At 49.6% G+C, this 27,012-nt stretch overlaps 1 protein-coding gene across 3 annotated transcripts in view; it reads right to left on the bottom strand.

The window, feature by feature from the left end:
• The window catches only part of MEAK7 (MTOR associated protein, eak-7 homolog), a 148,231-nt gene that overhangs the window by 85,372 nt on the left and 35,847 nt on the right, over window positions 1-27,012 (bottom strand). The window contains exon 4 of one of the 3 annotated variants that reach the window (XM_003917255.4): window positions 10,060-11,418. The exons of the other annotated variants lie outside the window; for them this stretch is intronic. Within the exon in view, the coding sequence (XP_003917304.1) occupies window positions 11,308-11,418 (111 nt within the window). The 3' untranslated portion in view covers window positions 10,060-11,307. Of the gene's footprint in view, window positions 1-10,059; window positions 11,419-27,012 lie in introns of those variants that run through there. 3 annotated transcript variants of the gene reach the window in all.

The following is a 27,012-nucleotide window of genomic DNA, read 5'->3' as shown; positions in this document are numbered from 1 at the left end:
AACCAATGTAAGCCACCAAAAATAGTGAATAGTACTCATGGATGTGAAAAGGTGTTCACCATATATTGACATGTGAAAAAAGCACAGTACAAAAATATAAAGTGCATAATCTTAATTTTTGAAAATAAAGATGTACACATTGTATTAAAAAGTCTGCAAGGAGAGAGGAGGGAGAGCATTAGGAAAAAGAGCCAATGCATGCTGGACTTAGTACCTAGGTGATGGGGCTGATGGGTGCAGCAAACTACCATGGCACACGTTTACCTATGTAACAAACCTGCACATCCTGTACATGTACCCCGGAACTTAAAATTTTTCAGAATAGTATGCAAGGCTGCACCCCCAAATGTGAAAACAGTGACCTCAGAGAGGTATAAGGTCATTTTTATTTTCATCTTCTTTATCTCTGTGTTTTCTCAATATTTTTTGTGATGGTATGTAAATACTTATAAAATTTTAAAAATTAAGTTCATTCCAAAAAGTCTTCTAATGACTGGCCGCAGTGTCTCACACCTGTAGCGCCAGCACTTTGGGATGCCAAGATGGGCAGATTGCTTGAGCCCAGGAGTTCGAGACCAGCCTGAGCAACATGGCAAAACCCCGTCTCTACAAAAAAAAACCAAAAAAGCCAGGCATGGTGGCCTGCGCCTGTAGTCCCAGGCACTTGGGAGGCTGAAGTGGGAGGATCGCTTGAGTCTGGGCAGTCGAGGCTACAGTGAGCCATGACTGAGCCACTGCACTCTAGTCTGGGCAACAGAGTGAGATCCTGTCTCAAAAAATAATAACAATAATTCTTCTAAAATGGAATCAAAATTTGTTTTCTAGCAAAAAGGAAGAGAGTAGGGCTGTGGCCAAAAGCAATGGTTTTCAAACTCCAACGTATTTCAGCATGGCCCTGGACAGTTGGCTCAAACACAGATTACTACCTGTCCTGGCTGTGCCTGGAATAGGTCTTGTGGAATTTGCTGTTTAAGCAAGTATCCAAGTGACGCTGGTGCTTTGGTCCCCAGACCATGCATTTCAAACGCTGGGAAAAAAGGCCTTATTAGGCTCTGTACGCTGTAAAGATATTCTCATAAGAATATCTAAGACTCACCTGGTAAACTCGCCTAAAATGTAGTTCTGGGACCATCCCCAAAGACTGAAACTCACTGGGTCTGGAGTGGGGCCCAGGAATCTGCATTTTCACAAACACACAGGGTGGTTTTGCTGTAGGTGGTTTCTGGGGACAGCCTTTGAGAAGCACGGCTCTAAAAGCCAACCTGGAGATGGGATTGAGGGATTACTGGTCTCTTTGTGGTATGAGCTCATTTAGGTGGCATCCATACATTAAGTGAGCAGCTACTGGGCTCCCACTGTTTGCCAGGCACTGGGCCAGGAGCTGGAGGAGCTGGACAGATGTATAAGACATGCCCCTGGTGCAGCCCTGGGCTCTACTAGGGATGATAGGGACTGCGGGGAGCCAAATGCAGCCAGCACCCAGGTGGAAGGCATCTGAGGAGGCTGGGGGATGGGGACAGGGGTACAGGAAATGAGGGCCTGGGCAGTGAGTGCCCCCGGGCTAAGGGAGGCAGTCTACAGGAGGGCACTGGGAGTTTTGGGGCCATTCAGTCTCTTGACCTTTCAGACAAAGAATTTGGTTCTCAGCAGCAACCAGCCTCATTCTGGTAGCGTCTGAATCTTTATACTCAGAACTCGTTCATGGCGCAGCCATCTGTCCTCTCTGTTCTTAATTGACCCTCTGTAAGAACCCTCGTTACTTTCTTCTTAGCTTCCTGCTGACTCTTCCAACAGGTGTACTAAACCAAATCGCCTGTTCCAGGTGAGCAGTTTGACATTCCTCCCTCTGATTAGCAGGTACTACATGAATTCCCTTCTTTGTTTAAAAAGTATTTCTTGGCCGGGCGCAGTGGCTCAAGCCTGTAATCCCAGCACTTTGGGAGGCTGAGGCGAGCAGATCACGAGGTCAAGAGATCGAGACCATCTTGGCGAACACGGTGAAACCCCGTCTCTACTAAAAATACCAAAAAAAAATTACCCGGACGTGGTGACGGGCGCCTGTAGTCCCAGCTTCTCGGGAGGCTGAGGCAGGAGAATGGCGTGAACCCGGGAGGCGGAGCTTGCAGTGAGCCGAGATCGCGCCACTGCCCTCCAGCCTGGGCGACAGAGCGAGACTCGTCTCAAAAAAAAAAAAAAAAAAGTATTTCTTAACTTTAATACTCCAAACAGACAGAAAAATAGGGAAAATTATCTAATTTCCATGTACCCATTACACAGATGCTAACATCTTACTACATGCATCTGTAAGGTGTGTTACCCAGATGCTTACATCTTATTTATTTCCTTCAGCTCTTTTAAAAATACATGAGCCCAGAAAGACACACCAAAGCTCCACTCCAGCACTGTCTTTCCCTCCTCCCAGGGCTCACCTCTCGTTTTCATTGTGCCAGATGCATCTCTGCTCAGGTGGACCCACTCGTAACCAAGGTCTTAGGATTTTGTTTGGAAATTTAGCACAAGTGTTATCACTGTGCCCCATCACTTTGTAAGCTGCCTTTTACCCTTGCCTTTATGTTCTGGGGTTTATCAGAGTCATCACAGTTTGTCTTGCCTGTGCATACACACAGTGGTGTGGCCTGTCTTTAGCACTGACACCAGACATGGGAACTGCTGGGGATGAACCAAGGAGCAAAGAATTCCATGCCTGGTCTCATTCTCTCAGGTTTACCAGAAATAACCCATGCAGTGTAGCCTTCAGTTCAAAGGGGCTTTTTCTTTTTTCTTTTCTTTCTTTTTCTTTTTTCTTTTTTTTGAAACAGGGTCTTCCTCTGCTGCTCACACTGGGGTGCAGTGGCATGATCATGGTTCACTGCAAACTTGACCTCCCGGACTCAAGCAGTTCCCCCACCTCAACCTCTTGATTAGCTGGGACCAGACATATACCACCAGGACCAGCTAATTTCATTTTTATTTTTCGTAGAGAAGGGGTTTCCAGGGCCGGGCGCGGTGGCTCAAGCCTGTAATCCCAGCACTTTGGGAGGCCGAGACGGGCGGATCACGAGGTCAGGAGATCAAGACCATCCTGGCTAACACAGTGAAACCCCGTCTCTACTAAAAAATACAAAAAACTAGCCGGGTGAGGTGGCGGCACCTGTAGTCCCAGCTACTCGGGAGGCTGAGGCAGGAGAATGGCGTGAACCCGGGAGGTGGAGCTTGCAGTGAGCTGAGATCCGGCCACTGCACTCCAGCCCGGGCGACAGAGCGAGACTCCGTCTCAAAAAAAAAAAAAAAAAAAAAAAAAAAGAGAAGGGGTTTCCAGCCGGGCACAGTGGCTCACGCCTATAATCCCAGCACTTTGGAAGGCTGAAGCCGGAAGATCACTTGAGCCCAGGAGTTCGAGACCAGCCTGGGTAACAGAGCAAGATCCCATCTCTATTTTTTTTTCCTGAGATAAAGTCTTGCATTGTTCCCTAGGCTGGTCTCAAATTCCAGGGTTCAAGCGATCCTCCTGCCTCGGCCTCCCAAAGTGCTGGGATGGCAGGCATGAGCCAACGCTCCAGGCCCAAAGGGGCCTCTTTACTCACTGATCCCCCAGTTGCAGGGGCAGCTCCCTCAACCAGTTCCCAGCACAGGCAGACAGAACAGCCCCTGCCCCAGACTCCCTGGTGTGCCTTAGCCTTAGGGCAACACCTGCCTCTCCTGCCCCACCCAGAGGGAGCCAAAGTCCCACACCTGGCACCTGGGGGGCACTTGGCAGAACCCCCAGCCTGCAGCACACGGCAGCCTCCACGGCCCCCTCCCGGCAGTGGTATCTTTAGACTCCCTCAGAGAGGATTAAAAGGGAGGAGAACTCAGGGTAATGGGGTCAAGCCGCTGGGGTGGAGGAACCAGACAGGTGGACAGGCACACAGCATAGCTGTCCTTCAGGGCCAGCCCTGGGGCAGAGCCAGAGGCGGGAGCCAGCACCCAGGCAGAGAAAACCAGAAAGACCTCTGGTCTCATTGCCCAGTTCAGCACAGACTAGGTCCGAGCCCCTGAGCAAGTATGGATTCTGTGTGTGGCTTGAAGAGCTGGGCAGGGCCCCACCTCCTCCCCTTTCAGACTGGGGAACTCCACTGAAGCCGACCCAGTGACTACTTAGTGAGCACCTACTGTGTGCAAGGCCTCACGCCGGGCACTGGGATGGGGCACCTGCCCCAGAGAGGCGCACAGTTAGTGGGGGAGGGGAGAAGCAACTGGAGGAGGGAGGGAAGAGGGCGGACTCATCCCCCACAGCTGCTACAGTCAATCACCAAACCAGGGGCTTAACAAAGATGTTCTCTCACGATTCTGGAGGTCAGAAGTCAAAGATCAAAGTGTGGACAGGGCCATGCTCTCTCTGGAAGCTCTTCCTGCCTCTTCCAGCTCCTGGTGGCTCCAGGCTTGCAGATGCCTTACTCCAATCTCTGCCTCTGCCTTCACGTGGCCATCTCTCTCGTCTCTCATCTCACATCTCTTGTCTCTCTTGTCTCTTGTCTCTCATCTCTCTTGTCTCTGTCTCAAATCTCCCCGTGATGCCTGTTACGGGATTTAGGGGCTACCCTAAATCCAGGATGATCTTTAATTATATCTGTAAAGACCCTTTTTCTACATAAGGTCACATTTACAGGTTCTGGGGCACAGACAACTCTTTTGGGGGTCATCATTCAGCCCACTTCACAGGGCACAGGGAACCTTCTAGAAGAGGCAGACCAGTAGAGACCAGTCTCTCTCTAGAGGGAAAGAGAGGAGCCTTCAGAAAAGTAGAGGAAGAATGTCAGTGCCCGGATGCGGGCATGCGAGGAGGAAGGTGGACAAGGTCCTGGCTAGAGGGACACGCAGAGCCCCTCCGGCCCTTCTGGAAGTTTGCCCTTGACCACAGGTTGCTGAGTGGGTGAGGGGTAGCAAAAAGCTAACATGGAGTTGCTGTTGGAAAAAGGTGAAATTCTCTTCTCAATTTAGGATGAACTGTTTTGATGGGCAAAGAAAGGCTCAAAATTAAGGCATAATCCTGAAGAAAAAAAGCTCTAAAACATATTTTTCCCTTAGTTTTATGACTTAAGAATTTATTTGGCCAGGTGTGGTGGCTCACACCTGTAATCCCAGCACTTTGGGAGGCCGAGACGGGCAGATCACATGAGGTCAGGAGTTTGAGATCAACCTGGCTAACACGATGAAACCCCGTCTCGACCAAAAAACACAAAAATTAGCCAGGTGCAGTGGCACGTGCCTGTAATCCCAGCTACTCAGGAGGCTGAGGCAGGAGAATTGCTTGAACCTGGGAGGCAGAGGTTGCAGTGAGGCGAGTTCGCGCCACTGCACTCCAGCCTGGGCAACAGAGTGAGACTCCATCTCAAAAAACAAAACAAAACACACACACACACAAATCAACTGAGCATGGTGGCGGGCGCTTATAATCCCAGCTACTCGGGAGGCTGAGGCAGGAGAATCGCTTGAACCTGGCAGGCAGAGATTGTGCCACTGCATTCCTGCCTGGGCGACAGAGGGAGACTCTGTTTCAAAAAAAAAAAAAAGAAAGAAAAGGAAGAAAGAGAGAGAGAGAGAGGGAGAGAGAGAGAGAGAAAGAAAGAAAGAAAGAAAGAAAGAAAGAAAGAAAGAAAGAAAGAAGGAAAGAAAGAAAAGGAATTTATTTACATTCAAACAAAAATGTAATATTGCAAGTGCCTCATCTATCAGACTGGGAGGAATCTCAGAGCTGAAAGCAACCCCAGCGCAAGGCCAAGCTTCTCTTGCTCCCAGAAAGTCTCACTGCATTGATGCCAAACTCGGTGTGGACACCTGGTCAGCACAGTGCACCACAGACCAGAACTCCTGGGCCCGAGGTACCTCCTGCCTGAGCCTCCCAAGCACCTAGGACTATAGGTGTGCGCACTGCGCCTGGCTAGCTTTTGTCTTCATGCTGTTGGGACACCATGGCCATGGTGAAGTTTGACTGCCTAGCCCTTCCTCCTCTTTGGATAGCAGCCTGGATTCCTGGAGTTCCTGCTCCATCCTTCCTGCAGCATGAAGGGAGCACCTGCCGAGGGAGTGCTGGGGATTGGTGTTGTCCTGGTCTGTGAGGCAGCTGAGGACCCCGGCAGACTAACCAGTCTCTTTCTGTTGCACAGAATGTTAGGGTTCACTCATTCATTCATTTCTGTGAGATCCTACAGCATAATCTCATAAAAGATGTTTGAACCCAGCACTGCCTGGGTTCAAATCCTGGCTCAGCTGTTTCCTAGGAGTGTGTGGTAGGCTGTATTTCTCTTCACAAACACTTGGTGACCCCCATTGCAAGAGACGGGTGCATCCCTGCCCCGCTGAACCTCCTGTAGCTGTGTGACTCACCTTGGGAACTCCTCAGAGGGGACAAGCATCCTGCCTAAGGTCACGCGGCCCCTAGGCGGGGAGCTCAGGTTCCAACCGTTCCCCTCACACCGTGCTGGCTCCCAATCCCAGCCCCACCTTCCCAGCAGGGATAGAAGAGCCATGCCTTTTGCTCGCTCCTAAGTCCCGCCCAGGTGGAGACATTTGTGTACTCAAAGTGATGCCAGCCAAGCCCTAGATTCATAATGGCAGCCCACGGGCGGTGACATTGACAGACAGGGGTAGAAGGATCAGATGGCTCCATCACTGCCTCGGGGTTAGGCCTGAGCTGCTCATGGCCACAGCCCTTGCCCCAAACAAGGACGGTCCCCCAGGACTGTGCAGAGTCACTATAGGAATCTAACAGATCACATCACGCTAAGCACCTGGCGAGGTTCAGCTCACTTAGTTCTTACAATAAATGCATGAGGGAAGTGCTGTGATCATGACCCTGTGTTATAGAGGGGGAAACTGAGGCTCAGAGAGGTGACACTGCTGGCCAAGGTCATCTGGCAGGTGAGCCACGGGCCTCGGACTCAAACCTGAGCCCAAGGCTGAGCTCTGAGCCACGGCTGTGCTGCCCACTGTCTCGTACTGAGTCATCTGGTGACCGGCCTTTTCTGGTTCTTTTAAAAAATTCTTTCTACATCACTTGGACTGTGCAGATTTTCTGGTTCTTGTTTTTCTCTTTTACGGTTCACTAAGAAATGGGGAACAGAAAGATTTCAACAAGGGCAGCTCATCCTCAGGGCAGGAGCTACAGGGAACTTTCCCCCAGCCAGGGCGGCACCCTGGGCCTGGACCCCCTCACCAGATAACCTCTGGGGTATAAACACCCGGCACGGTTGAGAAATAGGGCCGAGTGTGGTGGTTCACACCTGTAATCCCAGCACTTTGGGAGGCAGAGGTGGGTGGATCACAAGGTCAGGTGTTCGAGACCAGCCTGGCCAACATGGTGAAACCCTGCCTCTACTAAAAACACACAAATTACCTGGGCGTGGTGGTGGGCACCTCTAATCCCAGTTACTGGGGAGGCTGAGGCAGGAGAATCGCTGGAACCCAGGAGGCAGAGGTTGCAGTGGGCTGAGATAGTGCCACTGCACTCCAGCCTGAGTGACGGAGCAAGACTCTGTCTCAAAAAAAAAAAAAAAAAAAAAGGCAAGATTTCTCTGCCTTCAGTGGTCTCATGATCCCTTGGGATCCCCCAGCAAAGGCCCAAGCTGCAGTTTTCGAGTTAAAGCCAAGCTCCTTGACACACAAACAAGCTGCTTCAGACCCTGGTTCACCCGTGGGCAAACATTCCATGGAGGCTGTGTCCACACTTTCCTCTTCCTCCCCTCCTTTCCCTACGTTCTCAGCTCAGGTACCACCTCCTTAGGGAAGCCCTCCCGCATACCCCAAAGAGATCCAGGGCGCTCGTGAGCTCTCACGGAACCCGGGCTTTTTCCTCTGAAGGGGACTTATCCTCATCTGGAAACACGCACCCTCTGGTGGGACAAGTTGACTAATATCCGTCATCCCTGCTAGACTCAGCCTCCTTGAGGGTGGGGGCTGTCTGAGTTTGTTCATCATCAAATCCCCATGCCTAGGCCAGTGCCTGGCACATAGTAGGGGCTCAATAAACCTGTCTGCACTTGCCCTTCAAGATTCCACTCATGGCTGCGTGCAGTGGCTCACGCCTATAAGCCCAGCACTCTGAGAGGCTGAGGTGGGAGGATTGCTTGAGTCCAGGAGTTTGAGACCAGCCTGGGCAGCACAGGGAGACCTCCTATCTACAAAAAATACAAAAATTAGCTAGGCGTGGTGGTGCACACCTGCAGTCCCAGCTACTCGGGAGGCTGAGGTAGAAGGATCGATTGAGCCCAGGAGATGGAGACTGCAGTGATCTGTGATCGTGCCACTGCCCGCCAGCCTGGGTGGCAGAGTGAGACCCTGTCTCTAAACCAACAAAACAAAAACAAACAAAGAAGATTCCACTCACAAGAGGAACCCACGGAGGAGATGCAGACCTCCCTTCCAGCCCCTCCTGCCCGGGATCGGGGCCACTTCTGCAGCTGTCTGGAAAGGAAAAGCCGGCGTTTGTTGAGTCCGGCACTCCGACTTCACTAGTCTGGAATAGACGCCTCATCTGTATTTTCAAAGCTCCCAGTGATCCTAATTCACAGCCAGGGATGAGACCACAGGCCTAGGGGCAGATCTGAGAGCTGCTCATTCTTTCTAGTCCGATTTGGGGCAGGGAGTGGGGTGGGCAGTGAGCCTGGAGGAGGGCTTGGCTGACCAGGAGATTCCAGGAGAGGATGGAAGGCTTGCGGGGCGGAGTGCATGGTGACATGAAGTCATGCCCATGTTCTGAACGGAGCCCAAGTTCGGAACGGAGCTAAAACCCGTGCACTGGGAACGGACCTAGTTTAGCTCCCTCGACTCTAGGTACAGGAAAAGATGGAAGCCCACGGAGGTAACAAGACCAGGGGCAGGTGTGAGATAAGAACACTGCGCCCTGACAGGCACCCTTTTCCTGCACAATCCTCACTGCTTCTTAAGCCTTTCTACACGTAGGCAATGTTTTCCATTTTGCAGATAAGGAAACCGAGGCTGAGAGGTTAACTAAATTGCCTAAAGCCACACAGCTAGCTGTGAACAGACGAGCAGAAATTAGAACGCAGACGTGGCTGGAGCGGGCTGGGGCTGGGGGTGGTGGTGACCTATGGCCCCCTGCCACCTGGGCAGCATGATGAGGGTCTTGTCCATACCTTGTAGGATTCCTTCCTGCCCTGATTTCGGCTTCTGCCCTCTCCCCGCACCCTCCCTGCCCCACGCTCAGCTCCTCTAAGCCCCGCTGTCTGTGTCTGAAGTTCCTCTGCCCTGATTCTGGGCTCCCACAGGGTCTGGTGTGCTGGAAGTCCAGTTTCTCAGCTGTAGGATAACCTCGGAAAGGATGTCACGGCCAACGAGGAAGATGCTTTCTCTGGCTTTTCCTAAAAAGGCAGACAGGGGAGTTCTGGCCACTCAAAAAGAATCACTACCTGTGGTCCCATCACTGTCCCACATGTGTGGCCTCCCCGCTCCCTTCACAAGCCACAGCACCAGGGGCGTGGAGAGATCTCAGTTCAAATCCCAGCTCTGGCTGGGTGTGGTGGCTCACGCCTGTAATCCCAACACTTTGGGAGTCCGAGATGGGCAGATCACCTGAGGTCAGGAGTTCGAGACCAGCCTGGCCAACATGGCGAAACTCCATCTCTACTAAAAATATAATAATTAGCCAGGCATGGTGGCAGGTACCTGTAATTTCAGCTACTATGGAGGCTGAAGCAGGATCATCTCTTGAACCTGGGAGGCGGAGCTTGCAGTGAGCTGAGATCTCCCCACTGCACTCCAGCCTGGGCGACAGAGTGAGACTCTGTCTCAAAAAAAAAAAAAAAAAAAAATCCCAGCACTGCCACTTTCTATCTGGGTGACCTCAGGTGAATGAGTCCCTCTGAGCCTCAGTTTTGAGGAAATGGGGACAAAAGCAGCCCCTGTTTCTTATGGGTGCTAAGAATTAAATAAGCTAGTGAACACGAACGTGCCTGGCCCCAGCAGCTCCGCAAACATCCATTAAATCTGAAGGTGATGATGACTGCCTTTGTTTTTACAACAAAGGAAAGAACTTTGTAGGACAAATCAGAAACCAAACTGTTTTTTGAAAAACAAAAAAACATTTATTTCTGTAAACTGTCTGAGCGCAGAGATGTTCTTTACAATCCCAATACAGTACAGATTTCTTCCCCAAAACGAAATGAGCAAGGAAAAACAGAAAAAGAGCTATATCAAATGTGCTCATGAAGAACCAAGCCAATCTCATCTTTCTTCAAAAACCAAACAAAACGATCCTTTTGAATGCGTGGTGCAGGCCTAGGATTGAAGCCACAGGCTTCTGGGGTGCTGTGAGCCCCTGGCTTTGCTCAGCTCACAGCTAGCGCGGCGGGCGGAGCAACCCTTTCGCCGAGTCATCCTTGCAGCTTGCACAGAAGCTTCCTGAACCTAAGGGATCCGTTCCCAGCTCTCCTTAAATTCCCAGTCCCCACCCTGGGCCTCTCTCCCTAACGTTCTTGTCGCTTTGGGAGCCTCTGAAGTGAACCCTGAAATACTCCCTCTGTCAGCTCTGGGCTCAGACCTTTGCCCTTCTCTGTGTCACAAGGAAATTTCAGTCAAGAGGTTGGGAACAGGTGGTTTCAGACCGTGCAGCAAAGCTACTGCCAGGCAAGTTTTAAGGCAAATTTTATCTCTTCTTATTCAGTCTGAGCCAGACCTAACCTTCTCACCACCGAGCAATCCTGCCTCTGCTGGACATGCAACTTAGGCAACTCTGGATAGAGGTGGGATGAGGGAGCCCAGGGCAGATTCCAGGAGGTCTGGGCCTGACGAGGGAATGGACGTGTGTGCTTATGAAGGCTGCAGGCACCGGGCGCAGCTCCTGGCCCAGCTGCCCCTCAGTGGTACACAGGAAGCAGGGCCCAAGAAAACTGAGATGGCAAAACAGGCCCGGGCTCTGGAAAGCAACGTGAGGTCATACAGATCTCACTAGGCAGACCTCGTGGCATGGAAGAGAAATGCCAGGAAAAGGGGTCACTGCAGGAGGCACCTCGGATCTGATGGCAGGCAGGACCTTGCATCAAAATGATTTTTCTTTAGAACAAAAAAGAGGGGGAGAAAAGAAAAAGAAGATCAAAGAAAGAGGTTCCATGAGCGTCATGAGATAGGACACAGCAGGGTTCTAAGGGAAGCAGGAAGGTGGGGGCTGCGGACACAGGGTGGCGGGCGCTGCCTCTCATGGCTTCTTTTCTCCCTGGTGGGCTGGTGGGCTGGTAGCTGAGGCCGGCGGTCCTCTCCCCCGGGGAGCAGGCAGATGACTTTGGCAAGGGGTGGTGCGGGGGGGGGCTGGGGTTACTCTGTCTGGGCGTCGTAATTGGCTCCCCCCGCCTTCTTCAGCTCGTTCTTGATGAAATCTTCCTCCAGCTCCTTCCGATCACTGATCACAAACTCCTTAGCGAAATTCTGTTAAGAACAAAGGAAAACACAGTGTTCCTATTAAGAAGGAAGGGACAGGATGTGAGGGTGGCTCAGGCAACACACTGGGAAGCAAAGCACTGAAAACCCTGGCGAGGGATGGAAATGGAAATTCAGCAGCAGAAAAAACCTGACTGGGGAGGAGGGAGTGAGGCAGATCTGATGCTGCATCTTCCCATGTCCGTGGGGACAGCCCAAGGAAGCCGGGGCTGGAATTTTGGCTGTGTTACCTTGGCCAAGTCCCTTCAATTCTCTGTGCCTCAACTTCCTCATCTGTAAAAAACATCTTGTCAGGAGAAGAATAGGTCATGAGGTTGGAAAGGCAGATGGGTGTTCTGGTAAATGTTTAACACCAGGCGCTCCAAAAAATAATAACAATAATAATAAAAGGACAAAAGCTCAGATTGGTGTCTTTTGCCCATTTCCATGGTGTAAATAGTCCCACAGTGGCTGATGTCAAGCTATCAAAGTGACGTCACCATACATGGAGGTGGAAGGAGACAGGCGTAACTGGCTCTTGCCAGCTGGGACAAGCAAGCTTCAGCCACCAATGTTCCTAATGATGCAGGAGCCTCCAGTCCTGGGTCTGCCATGGGCTCTCCACCCGCACTGAGTTACACAAGGGTAGAGGCTCTGCCTTCATTCAACAAATACCATCCAGGCTGTGGGGCTACAGGGCTGAGCAAAATGGATACAGTCACTCTCTCCTCTTGGAGTACACAGGTTTCACCCACAGAACCTGCAGGCACCTATGGTGCACTCAGTAAACACTTGTGGCATGAATGAGGGAAGCAGGTGACCTGGCTTATCAGACAGCCCTACGCCATGATGATACACAGTTACTGCCATATGTGGATCGTAAGACTTTAACAAACGAAATTTCAGGATGATGATGGACAGCTTGACAAAAAAAAAAGCTATCAAAACCACAAATAACAAGTCTAAAGGTAAGAAAATCATCCGCATTTAAAAAAAAGCCCATAAGGAAATAACATAAACAATGACCATCATTTTTTTTTCTTCTTGAGAGAAAAGCCTATTGCCCAGGCTGGGGGGCAGTGGCGCAATCTTGGCTCACTGCAACCTCTGCCCCCAGGCTTCAAGCCATTCTCATGTCTCAGCCTCCCGAGTAGCTGGAACTACAGGCGCCTGCCACCACGCCCGGCTAATTTTTGTATTTTTAGTAGAAGCAGGGTTTCGCCATGTTGGCCAGGCTGGTCTCAAACTCCTGGCCTCAAGTGATCCACCCAGCTTGGCCTCCCACGGTGCTGGGATTACAGGCGTGAGCCACCATACCCGGCCAACCACAATTATTAAGCATTTCTGTGTACCAGCACAGTGCCACGGTACTGAGAATGACACACAGTAGTAAATATGAATCATGGAAGGTGTCCATCAACAGAGGAGTGGATTATCAAAACACGGTCCGTCCACACAATGGAATATTCCTCAGCCACAGAAAGGAATGAAGCACTGCCACATGCAACTATATGGATGAACCTCGAAAACTGGACACTGAGTGAAAGAAGCTAGGCATGAAGACCATATATTGTCAGCTGCCATTGGTATAAAATGTCTAAAAAAGGCAAACCCATACAGACAGAAAGCAGACTTGTGGTTACAAGGAGCTGGAGATAGGAACAGGAAATGATAGAGACATTCTAAAATTGGGATTGTGGTGATGGGTGCACAACTCTGCAAATTCACAAAAAAGTACTGAAAAAGTACACTTAGGATGACTTGCTTTTGTGGTACACACATTATACCTCAATCAAGTTCTTTTTAAAAAGGCCCATAAGGTGATCAGCATTATTTCCATTTTAAAGGTGAGAAAACAAAGGCTGGAGATTACAATGCTTGTCCAAAGTCAGACAGCCAGAAGGTCCAGTTGACGCCAAAGCTGGCATCTTGAAAGAGCCACCATCTCCTTTGGGATGATGAAAAAGTTTTGGAATCAGACAGAGGTAAGGCTTGTACAACACTGTGAATGTTCTGAAAGTCACTGAATTGTATACTTTAAAATGGTTTGGGCCAGGTGCGGTGGCTCACGCCCATCATCCCAGCACTTTGGAGGCCCAGGCAGGCAGATCACCTGAGGTCAGGAGTTCGAGACCAGCCTGGCCAACATGGCGAAACCCCATCTCTACTAAAAATACAAAAATTAGCCGGGCATGGTGGTACATGCCTGTAATCTCAGCTACTCGGGAGGCTGAGGCAGGAAAATTGCTTGAACCTGGGAGGCGGAGGTTGCGTGAGCCAAGATCACACCACTGCACTCCAGCCTGGGCGACAGGGCGAGATTCATCTCAAAATAAATAAATAAACATACAAATAAAAAGGTTCATTTTATGTTATTTGTTAATTGTCCACCACAATTAATAAATAAAAAGCAAAAAAGTCACCATACCACCAAGAATGATGAGCCCAGGAACATCCTCAAGGTCAAGCTTTACAATAAAAAGACAAAACATTTGGTGTGCAAAGCCACTGAGAACACTAACAAGGTGGAGAAGGGGAGGTTAATTTTTATCAAGCAGCTCATGTGTGCCAGGAACAGCCTCACTCATGTTCTCTTTCAGTCCTCAGTATATTAGCTTTATTTTATTTCACTTTTTGAAGATAAGACTCATAGGCTGGGCTTGGAGAGACTTGCCCAGAATGACAAAAACACCCTTTAGATCCTTTCTGTTCCCACCCCACTATAGTATGTTACTACGTGTACGTGATCAGTGCAATGAAAGAACAGAAGTTGGATGTAAGAGCCAGAAAGGAGAATCGAGAATTAATGTGTTTCTCAACCCTGAGCCCCACAGCATGAGGGAGGGGCGGAGAGTGTTCAGAAGGAGGAAGCCAACAGCTTAAGATGCTTATAGAAGAAAGTCCAAAGTTCCTCTGCTTTGTGATAGCTATATGTGGCAATCTACAGAAATAAGAACACTTGAAGTTTGAGTCGGTTAGCTATTAGAAGATTTAGATTAAGAAAAATAAGTTTGAGGGCCAGGGATGGTGGCTACGCTTGTAATCCCAGCACTTTGAGAGGCTGAGGTGGGCAGATCACGAGGTCAAGAGATCGAGACCAGCCTGGCCAACATGATGAAACCCTGTCTCTGCTAAAAATACAAAAATTAGCTGGGTGTGGTGGTGTGTGCCTGTAATCCCAGCTACTCAGGAGGCTGAGGCAGGAGAATGGCTTGAACCTGGGAGGCAGAGATGGCAGTGAGCCAAGATGGCGCCACTGCACTCCAGCCTGGCAACAGAGCAAGACTCCATCTCAAAAAAAGAAAAATAAGTTTGATAAGGTCTAAGAAATCTAAAATGAAAGATACATGGTGCTAGGCACAGGCCAACCTAAAACCACAAGTACTTAGATAATCAAATTATAATGAAACAAAAAGCAGCAAAAGAGCAGATCTAGTAAAACATAACAATAAATGTAAATGAACAACATTACCTTTAAAAATGCTATGTTTCAAACTACAAAAAAACCCCTCAAACCTTGTACTACGTACCAGAGACATGTTTAAAATCAAAAGATTAGCAGAAAAATGATTCCAAGTTATACAAACAAAATATATACAAAAGCAACCATATGATCTCTGAAAACGTTTAAAGCCAACTGAATCTCACAAGATAAACAGGGTCATCCTGCAACTTGCTAACCCTCCTGGCTCAGCCAATGTTCTTTCCTCTCTGCTCGGTACAAAAGAGAATGAAAGGTTATTTTCCCTGTAGAAGGGCTGTTTTTATTATCAGTAGTTAGAGAGGCCTTAAAAACCAAGTTGTCCAGCAATCCGATTACTGCCAAAAAGCAAAGGAGGGTTAGAAAGCAAGTGTCTTAACACACTGAACTGACTCACACCTGAAAGTCCTGTATTCATATTTCATTTCCAATTTATCCTCAGGGGAACACAGAGAGTTAGATTGTGCAAAATTGAGTCCTCCCTCATTCCTTACTGCTTTTCTTTTCTTTTCTTTTTCTTTTTCTTTTTTTTTTTTTTTTTTGCCTCTTTCAATGACCAAGAAAGACAAAACTTTAAACACTTCTGAAGCTACAGTGACCGTGGCCATGCTGTAGGCCCCTTTAGAACAGACCCCAGATTGTCTGTTCGGAAGAATCCTGACATACTGCCTCCAGGGGTGGGCTGAAGACCTTGTATTCAGACATGAGCCTATTGGCTCCCTTCACCTTCAGTCTGGCTGACAGCTGGCGCATTTGGCACTGCTCCTCTCCTCACACAAGAGCCCCCGCCGCACGGCTGCCAAGGTGTACAGCCTGGGACTCACTGCAGCCCACGCTGGTGCGAAGCTGAGCAGAGAGAAGGGATGGATGGAGGACACTGGAGGGCTGGGCTTCCTCTGGGCCTTACCATTGCCATGGCCTCATAGACAGCAGGGCTGGTGGTCCTTACAGGTCATCTCTTGCCCCTCAATTCAGAAGGGGAAACTAAGGCTCGGTGAGTGACACCATGAGGCTGGTTAAGTGGTGGTCATCCCCCAGCCCACTGCTCTCCACCCTCGCACCTGGGTCCGCTCGCCTCTCCCCTGTGCCCATCGGCTTCCCAACCCTCTTCGTGTCTCCTCCTCGTGCTGCTCCTGTGTCGTGTCCACCCCTTCCTCATTCTTTGAGCCTGGTAGTGACTCCTAGCACCTTCCAAATAAAGTGTCTGCATCTCAATCCAATTATCCCCCTGGGACTGGCTCCCCGCTGTCACCTCACTGGCAGACTGGTCATGCACAGGCCCACTGCCTAGACGTCCCGTGGACACACGGGTGAGACAGGCCTGTGACCAACAGTGGTCAGTTCCCTTGGAGCCAGAGCTGGACCCCAGCCTGCTCCAGAGTGGACACCAAGCCGCTCCCACCTTCTACAGGGCTAGCACCAACTCTGCAGGGGCCCAGGTGGTCAGGCTGCATGGAGGGGGTACTAGCAGGCCTCCATCCTACACGGGGTGCTCCTAAGCCCTCAGAAGCTTACAGAGGTGAGCCAGCACCTCCCATTCAGTGCGTGGACTCCACAGAATGTCCCCAAAATGTCTGACCTGAGCCTCAGCCCACAAACCAATTCAAAACAACCTCAGCACCCCTCCACCTCCACGCCTTCCAGCGGCTCCCACAAGATAAGGGAGTCACAGGCACCACTGGGGAGTAGGTTTCATTGGAAGTCTTCAAAATGAGGCAGAAGCCAAGCGAAAGTGGCACTGGGCAGATGGAGTCTGACTTGGGAGCAATGCCTGAGACTGGAGGGAGCCTGCGTGGAGCAGCTGAAGTCTGCCTCGCACCTGAGGCTGGAAACCACAGGAAACATATGTATGCAGAGTGTGGCCACCCCTATGCCACACACACCTCCTCACAACACAGCACTCGCCAGCACCCACATGCCACCAACACCCATGGGGCCAGGGGCAGGTGGCAAGATTCAGGAGGTAAGTCCTTCATCAGCAGGAGACTTCCAGGGCATAGAGCAATGCGGATACAAACAGAATTTTAAATTTTCTTTTTTTGAAACTCAGTCTCACTCTGTCACCCAGGCTGGCGTGCAGTGGTGCGATCTCAGCTCACTGCAGCCTCAACCTCCTAGGTTCAAGCGATCCTCCCACCTCCGCCTTCCTAGTAGCTAGAACTACAGGCACAAGCCACCATGTCCAGCTGATTTTTGTATTTTTCTGTAGAGATGTGGGTTTTGTCATGTTGCCCAGGCTGGTCTCCAACTCCTGGGCTCAGGCGATCCCCCCGTCTTGGCCTCCCAAAGGCCAGAATTTTGAATTTTCTTTCTTCCCTTTTTTTTTTTTTTTTTTTTGTTGTTTTGAGACAGGTCTCACTCTGTCACCCATGCTGCCAGGCTGGAGTGCATTAGTGCAATCTCAGCTCACTGCAACCTCCATCTCCCGTGCTCAAGCAATCCTACCGCCTCAGCCCCGGAAGCAGCTGGGACTACAGGTACACACCACCATGCCCAGTTATTTTTTCTTTCTTTGTAGATAACAGGGTTTTACCATGTTACCCAGGCTGGTTTCAAACTCCTGAGCTCTAGTGATCCACTTGCCTTGGCCTCCCAAAGTGCTAGAATTACAGGCGAGAGCCACTGTGCCTGGCCTGGAATTTTCAATTTTCTACTAGCCACAGTGAAAAATGTAAAAAAGAAACCAGTGCCATTAATTGTAATAGTATTTTATCTAATCCAATATATGCAAAATATTGTCATTTCCACAATGTCATCAATGCTAAAAGTTACTGACGAGGTCCTTTACATTCATTTCTTTTGAACCCAGCCTTAGAAACGCTGTGTTCCCTCCAGGTCTACGCACACAGTGATATGGCCCAGTGCACTTGAAGTGGCCGGCAACAGTGCAGGTCTAGACAGAACATTAAAGAGTCTGAAAGAATAATGTGATCAGGCAAAGAGAATCATGAATTACAGAGCTTAGAGCCCATCTGAGGGGGGTGGACATCTGCGCCATGTCCAGATCTGGGTGGTGGCTTCAAAGGTAGGCACCACAAACATTCAAAATACACAAAAACTTGGGCCAGATGCAGTGGCGCACGCCTGGAATCCCAGCACCTTGGGAGGCCGAGGTAAGTGGATCACCTGAGGTCAGGAGTTCAAGACCAGCCTGGCCAACATGGTGAAACCCCATCTCCACTGAAAATACAAAAAATTAGCTGGGCGTGAGAGGCAGGAGAATCGCTTGAACCAGGGTGGTGGAAGTTGCAGTGAGCCGAGATCACGCCATTGCACTCCAGCCTGGGTGACAAGGGCGAAACTCTGTCTCAAAAAAAAAAATACACACACACACACACACACACATACACACAAATTCATCAAGTAGTATTCCTAAGATCTGTGCATTTTACTCTGTGTAATTTGTTTCAGTTAAACAAAATAGTGAAGGGAGGTGGTGGGGCGTGGTGGCTCGTGCTGGTAATCCCAAGCACTCTGGGAAGGCGAGGAGGGAGGATCGCTTGAGCCCCGGAGTTCAAAACCAGCCTGGGGAACATAGTGGGACCCTGTCTCTACAAATAATAATAATAATATTAATAATAATATATAGCCAAGAGTGGTGGTGTGCTCCTGTGGTCCCAGCTACTTGGGAGGCTGAGGCAGGAAGATCACTTGAGCCTGGGAGGTCGAGGCTACCGTGAGCCATGATCGCAGCACTGCACCTCACCCTTCAGACCTGCCATTGCCTCTTCATTACGCAGAGGACCAGCAACAACCCAGAGAGGGGACACAATTCATCTCAGGGGACACAGCAACTTCCCGGCAGGGCCCTGGGATGCGTTCCTGGTGCCAGCCCCACTTTCTCCCCACATCCCGCCTCCAGAGGCTGCTCTAGACTGCCAAGCCCTCGAGGTGGCTGCCACAACCTGCCAGAGACTGCACGGCAACGTGTGTCAGTCTGGGGGCACTGGCACCTGTGGCTGAAGAAAGCTCTTTGTTTTGTCGAGGAGCTCGGTGCTGCTCTCTCATCGCTGCCAGACAGGGAACTTCTCTTTTCTTGCCAAAGCAGGATTTTTTCCCAAAGGCCTCATCCACCTAAGTCTGACTCCAAACGGCTGAAGCTGCTTGAATGGTTTGGAATTATGCAACCAGCAAGTGGAAGACAAGTTTTTTTTGTTTTTGTTTTTTGAGACGGACTCTCACTCTGTCGCCCAGGCTGGAGTGCAATGGTGCCATCTCGGTTCACTGCAACCTCTGCCTCCCCGGTTCAAGTGATTCTCCTGCCTCCACCTCCTGAGTAGCTGGGATTACAGGCAACCACCACCACGCCTGGCTAATTTTTGTATTTTTGGTAAAGACGGGGTTTCACCATGTTGGCCAGGCTGGTCATGAATGAAGACAAGTTTTGTCCCTGTGACCTTTCTCAAGTGCTTATACATTCATGCCTCAAAGATGCAAAACAAACATGCAGCAAAACTTGTCTCCACCTTTCTGAGGAGGGTAATACAGCAGAGGGCACGGGTTAGGTACGGGGACTCCGTACAGAGTCTAGCCGTCTATTTGCAAGGCTGGATTTTAAAGTGCATGTTCTCCTATCTTGGTTTTAAATCATCCTTTTCTTATTTATTTATTTAGAGACGAAGTTTTTGCTCTTGTCACCTAGGCTGAAGTGCAGTGGCACAATCTCAGCTCACTGCAACCTCTACCTCCTGGGTTCAAGCGATTCTCTTGCCTCAGCCTCCCGAGTAGCTGGAATTACAGGCACACCCCACCACGCCCTGCTAATTTTTTGTATTTTTAATAGAGACGGGGTTTCACCATGTTGGCCAGGCTGGCCTCGAACTCCTGACCTCAGGTGATCCACTCACCTCAGCCTCCCAAAGTGCTGGGATTACAGGCGTGAGCCACCATGCCCAGCCCATCCTTTTCATTTTTATTTTTATTTATTTTTATTTTTTGAGGCAGTGTCTCGCTCTGTCGCCCAGACTGGAGTGCAGTGGTGCAATCTCAGCGCACCACAACCTCCACTTCTGGGTTCAAGCAATTCTTCTGCCTCAGCCTCTGAAGTAGCTGGGATTACAGGCATGAGCTACCACGGCCAGCTCATTTTTGTATTTTTAGTAGAGACAGGGTTTCACCATGTTGGCCAGACTGGTCTCGAACTCCTGGCCTCAAGTGATTCACCCACCTCGGCCTCCCAAAGTGCTGGGATCACAGGCATGGGATCACACCCCACCCCTTTTCATTTTTAAATGGCTCCCAACTGCCCGGGCTTAAACCCCAGCATGCTGGGAGTAGGTTCGGGCCAAATACAAACAGGCACCGTTGTCCACAGTCATCACCAGTGGCCTGAGCCTCCCTGGGGACTCAACCTCCCTAAGCCGGAGTCTCCTCATCTGCAAATGGGGACAACAGCAGCTTCACATCCTAGGGTTGCTGTGAGGGTCATATGAGCATAAAAGGGGCTTGCACACTTGATGAGAATGCCTGGTACAAAGCGGAGTGCTCTACAGTCAGAGAGAATGTTCTACAGGACTGTGGGCTCACCTTCATTCTCAGGATCCTTAGGGGAATTTGAGATATAATGAAGTTCCCTCAGTCACTCAGAGTGAAGACACAGGCAGTAGCTGATTCCTCTTCTCATTCCTAACGTTTACTTTGTAACGAAGGGAAGTCCCAGGAATTCCTTGGAATAACCAAGTCAGTGAAACTGGCAGAGAGAAGATGACAAATCGGCTGCAAACTCCAAAGCCAAGCCCAGGGTTAGCTTCGGGGGAACCGGGAGGCCTGTCGGGGTACAAGTGTAGGGTCTGCTACTCAGGAGCATTTGGGCCATGAGGATATTCCTAACCAATGCAGAGAATGTGGGTGCAGGGGAAGCTCTGGGGAGAAAACATGAGTGGGGGTTCTTGGGCAGTTCCATTTGTGAAGTCAGGAATGTGTATTTCTGTGAAGTGGGGCCCAGGAGAGGAGCTGATCTTCACTGTATTGAAAGACAATGAAAGCAACACAATTTGTTCTTCCCACGAACACATGTTAGTAAACACTTGAAGCCAAAATTCTGGTACTTACTGGTCTCTCTGACAGACTGAGAATAGAAAAATAGAAGCAGCGGGCTCTAAAATGCCCAGAAGGCAGTATTTAATGGCTCTGGGCCCTGGTTTCCACCTCTGTGAAAGAAGGCGGCTAGACAACAGGGTCCCCCAACCTTTCCCCACCGGTCATCCAGGGATCCTATGCATAAACCTCCAGAGCACATGGACATGGGACGAAGTTCCACCAGGGACACCAGATCCTAAGGCAATGGGGAAACCTGGCATGCAAAAGTCAGCTTTGGGATCAGAGCATGGCTCTCACAACAAAGGCTGCAGGCTGCCTTCAGGTCCATCCCAAACCCTCGTAACAAGGTGTGGGGGCTAGAATCTCCCCTCCCGCAGGCACGAGATGGCGCCGGGGATAGACAAGACACATGCTGGCCACATGAATGTGTCCTTTCCACAAGTGGGTGATGATGACTTATAAACCAAAGACCGTGGACTGCTGAAGAAAAGCAGCCACAGTCCCCAGCACCCTGCATCTTGCTAGGCGACAAGGCAATCTCCAAGGAACGGTAGCCAATTGAAAATGCACAGCCATGAAACCCACTGGGCACTCACTGGGCGCCCGCTGCCAACCCCACCGAGGCCCCTACACCTCCCTCCTGCAACTAGTCAAAGTGCTTAAAAGATTGAGGTTTTAAAATCTACCAGCAAGGCATCATTTACTCAAAAGGAATGGGTTCTTTTTTGTTTGTTTGTTTTTTGAGACAGAGTCTTGCTCTCTTGCCCAGTCTGGAGTACGGTGGTACCATCTTGGCTCACTGCAACCTCCACCTTCTAGGTTCAAGTGATTGTCCTGCCACAGCCTCCCAAGTAGTTGGGACTACAGGTGTGCACCACCACGCCCGGTTAATTTTTGTATTTTTAGTAGAGACAGGGTTTCACCATGTTGACCAGACTGGTCTTGAACTCCTGATCTCAGGGGATCTGCCTGCCTAGGTCTCGCAAAGTGCTGAGATTACAGGTGTGAGCCACCGCGCCTGGCCGGAACAGGTTCTTATAATAGGCATGAGTCATCACAGATAGAGCAAAAAACTAACAGATCAAAATGGTACTGGCCAGGGTTTGACAGATTCAGGAACAAAGGCACCCAGGTCAAACCCTCGCAGTTCAGGAGTGATGCAACCCTGCTGTACTGTGAGAAAACAAAAGCCAAGACAGAGGCACACGGCTGTATTTCAGGTGGACACGGGGTAACCATCTAATGAAGATGGAAGGCATGTGTCCCAGAAGCACGCTGTGGAGTCCCAGAAGCACGCTGTGAGTGTTTTTGCCAAAACCAAATAGGGGCAGCTGTTCTTACGCCTGGATCCGTGACCCCGACAGAGCCCCCGACCTCTTCAGCATTTGGGCAACTGCCTGGGGTCTAAGGCTCGGCTTTCCTGACCACAGAGATTTACAGAAGCCCCATATGCACCTTGCCTAATTTCTAACTACAGCTTCATCTAGACCAGGCATGGAAAGCATGCGGGAAACATTCTCCTCTCTCCAGTGTCCACAGCTGACATCACAAATTAATCATGGCACTTTCCCCACCGAGTCCAGGCTTAACCTCAGAATCCCCCTTAACCCAGAGCTCCAAATAGCCCAGGCTTATTGATCAGTTGACAAGCTAGAGATTAAATCCAGGTTCAGATCTTCAACTTCTGCCCCATCGAAATTGTGCCCAGCATTTCTTATTCCTCAGCCACATCCATGTTTGGGGATTTTTCCCAAAGAAGTAACAGAATTTTTTTTTTTAATGACAACATACATACTCAAAGATGTTCATTGCTGGTAAATACCAGGCTGTTTCCATTTTTTCAGCAAAAGTTGGAAAAGTAAGTAAATAGTATCTATGTAACACTGCATATACGCCAGGCACCTATACATGGTATCTTACTGAATTTTCACAATTCCATGAGTGAGATATTATCGTACACATTTTTCAGATGAGAAAATTGAAGACAAGGGAAGTGAAGTAGCCAGCAGATCACAGGATTCACTCCACGCCAGGGAACTCACCAGGTGGAGGAACACACACAGGCATGCATGCACACACAGATATGCACACACACACACGCAGGCATGCACACACACAAACACAGATATGCACACACACACGCAGGCATGCACACACACAAACACAGATAGACACACACACCCCCACACACGCAGGCATGCACACACACACAGATATGCACACACACACCCCCATACACACACGCAGGCATGCACACACACACAAACACAGATATGCACACACCAACACACACACACACAGGCATGCACACACACACACACACAGATATGCACACCCCCCCCACACACATATGCAGGCATGCACACACACAGGCATGCACCCACACAAGTGCACACACACACAGGCATGTACCCACACAGGTGCACACACACACAGGCATGCACACACCCTCCCACACACATACATGCACATGCACATACAGGCATGCACACACAGACATACAGACACGCAGGAATGTGTCCACACAAACGTATACACACACAGGTGCATAGAAACACAGGTATGCACACACACATGCACATTCAGGCATGCATATACACATATACACATGCATGCACACACATAGACACGTGTGCATACACACAGATGCATGCAGTGCACACACAGGTATGCACACACATGCACATCCAAGCATGCATACATGCATGTACACATATGTGCACACACATCCACACTCATACACAGGAGTGCACACACATACACATATATACACACAGGCACACACACATCCACTCCCACACCCAGGCATGCAGCACACACACACCATACACAGGTGTACACACACACAAAATGGGTATCACAGACTTACATATGTTGTACTACATCCACTTACAAAATAATATTTGGCCATTACAGTAATAAAAACAGGCTGGGCACGGTGGCTTATGCCTGTAATCCCAGCTCTTTGGGAGGCGCAGGTAGGCGGATCACCTGAGGTCAGGAGTTCACGACCAGTCTGGCCAACATGGCATCTCTATTAAAAATACAAAATTAGCTGGGTGCATTGGCATACCCCTGTAATCCCAGCTACTTGGGAGGCTGAGGCAGGAGAATCACTTGAACCAGGAGGCAGAGGTTGCCATGAGCTGAGATTGTGCCACTGCACTCCAGCCTGGGTGACAAGAGCAAAATGCCATCTCAAGAGAAAAATTATAAAAACAAAAAGCATTTATGAAATGTCAAGAGAAAGGACACAGGCTGTATCTCTGCTCTGCTAAAGGCTGTGGCAAGGGCTCCATGGGAAGGGGCAGACCCCTCTGTGTGAGGTCGGGGGTAGTGGCTGATCACTTAGCTCCTGCATTTTGTCGGAACCCTTTGGGCAAACTACAGCAACTTAGAATGAAACCACCATGGGTGAAGACTAAGCATGTGTGCTTGTTTCGTAAGGGAATCTCATGAGGCAAGATGTCCGGGAACAAAGAATGCCAAGAGGTGGACAGAAGCGTGCAGGGAAGGGGAAGAAAAGGCAGGGAGGAAAGACACTTGTACACAAGGGCAAGATTGAGAGTGCAGTGAGCCTTCGGCCTTTCAGGAAGGCTGGGAAACATGCCCTTCACACACAAAGACCTCTCCAGATTCATTTCTTCAGGTTAAGACCTGTACATGTTCGAATGCTGCATCCTCACGGCACAGCGACTGGATACCGTGCTAGCGACTGTGTCGGGAATCACCGCACCAGAGCGTCCGGAAGCCAGCTGCTGGCAGGTGCCTGGGGCAGGTACCAGGCTAGGGCAGGCTGGCACTGGTCTGGAGTTTGGTGGAGGGCAGCCAGGTCACAGCCTGCTGGGCAGAATTCTTTGCTTATTAAGGTGGCTTCATATACATCCCAGACCCAAACCTAGGATGCAGGGATCTCCTTCTTTCTCCTAAGAGATTTTTTTTTTCTCTAAGACTTTTTTTTTGAGACAGGGTCTTGCTCTGTCATCCACACTGGAGTGCCACTGCATCCTCACAGTGGTGTGATCATAGCTCACTGCATCCTTGACCTCCTGGGCTCAGCCTCCTGAGTAGCTTGGACTATAGGTACATGCCACCACGCTTGGCTAATATTTTTATATTTTTTTGTAGAGGCAGGGTCTCGTTATATTGCCCAGGCTGGTCTGGAACTCCTGGGCTCAAGCAATCCTCCCATTTCAGCTCCCCTAAGGGCTTTTAACCTCTTAAGTAAAAGATCCACAAAGCAGACCCATCGCTCTTCAGTTTCAGATCTTCCCAGGGCTCCTCACTGCTCTCCTGTTATAAAAGTCCCACATTGAAAGTGGCCTCCGGTCCCCCACCATCTTACTTCTGCCTGAACACTCACCTTGGCTCAAGAACTAGTCCTCTCTAAGCCTCAGTTTCCTCATCTCTACATTGGGGTCAGTACAGCCCCCGGCTCATGGATGAATAAGCCTGGCCCTCCCTATGCAGTACCTGATCCCGCCATTCTCAGGCTGCATGGAAGCTTCTGAGTTTTCAATTGTGCAATTTGTGTTTTAAACATATATGACATGAGGCCGGGCGCAGTGGCTCATGCCTATAATGCCAGCACTTTGAGAGGCTGAGGCGGGCAGATCACCTGAGGTCAGTTTGAGACCAGCCTGGCCAATGTGGTGAAACCCCATCTCTACTAAAAATACAAAAATTAGGCTGGGCGTGGTGGCAGGTGCCAGTAATCCCAGCTACTTGAGAGGCTGTGGCAGGAGAATCGCTTGAACCCGGGAGGCGGAGGCTGCAGTGAGCCAAGATGTCGCCAGTGCACTCCAGCCTGGGCAACAGAGTGAGATTCCATCTAAAAATAAATACATATATATAAAAAATATATGTAATATATATTATATATATTATATATAAATATTTATATATAATATATATGTTTATATAAATATATTTTTTATATATTTAGATATACATGTATTTTTTTATTTTTATATATATATATATATGTATGACATGAGCAACAAGAAGCTCCCCCAGCCTGAGCCCAGGCCCAGGTGAAATGCGTCAGGCCAAAAAGGCCCTTCTGGTTATGCAAATACAGAGTCCACGCGTAAACACTCCACATAGAAATACACAGCGGAAACCCTTTGAAGGCAACGGGCGGCCTATGGATGGTCCACACAGTCTAAGTGGTAACTCATGCTTTGCAGAGGGGAGCAGCAGCCTCATAAATCTCATCCCATGGAGGGGTGTAGGTTCTCCCGGCTGCCCCGGTCAGCTCTCACTCCTGCTTTCTCTCATTTTTGTTGTTGTTGTTGAGATGGAGTCTCGCTCTATCTCCCAGACTGCAATGCTGGTGGCACAATCTCGGCTCACTCTAACCTCTTCCTTCTGGGTTCAAGCGATTCTCCTGCCTCAGCCTCCTGAGTAGCTGGGATTACAGGTGTGTGCCACTATGCCCAGCCTAATTTTTGTATTTTTAATAGAGACGAGGTTTCACCATGTTGGCCTGGCTGGTCTCGATCTCCTGACCTCAGGTGATCTGTCCTCCTTGGCCTTCCAAAGTACTGGGATTACAGGCGTGAACCACTGCGCTCAGCCTCCTGCTTTCTATTGAAACAGAAGCAGAGATTTGAAAATTTCAACCTAGCCCCAAGTCCCCTGAGTGTAATTAGCTTCCACAATTTAATTTAATGCAGAGAACAGTTACTGAGCATTTATAAGTTTCTGTCCTGGTAATACCCAAAGAGCCTACATAAGCAGATTCATTTCTTTTTATTTTTTTGAGACGGGGTTTTGCTCTGTTGCCCAGGCTGGAGTGCAGTGGTGCAATCTCGGCTCATTGCAACCTCTGCCTCCTAGGTTCAAGCGATTCTCATGCCTCAGCCTCCCGAGTAGCTGGTAGTTGGGATTACAGGCACATGCCACCATGCCCAGCTAATTTTTGTATTTTTAGTAGAGACGGGGTTTTACTGTGTTGGCCAGGTTAGTCATGAACTCCTCACCTCAAGTGATCCACCTACCTCGGCTTCCCGAAGTGCTGGGATTACAGGCACGAGCCACTGTGCCCAGCCCATTTCTTAATTTTTAAAAATTATTTTAAA

This window comes from Papio anubis, chromosome 18 (assembly GCF_008728515.1).
Source record: "Papio anubis isolate 15944 chromosome 18, Panubis1.0, whole genome shotgun sequence".
Classification (NCBI taxonomy): Eukaryota; Metazoa; Chordata; class Mammalia; order Primates; family Cercopithecidae; genus Papio; species Papio anubis.
This window is presented reverse-complemented; position numbering and strand designations above follow the sequence as displayed.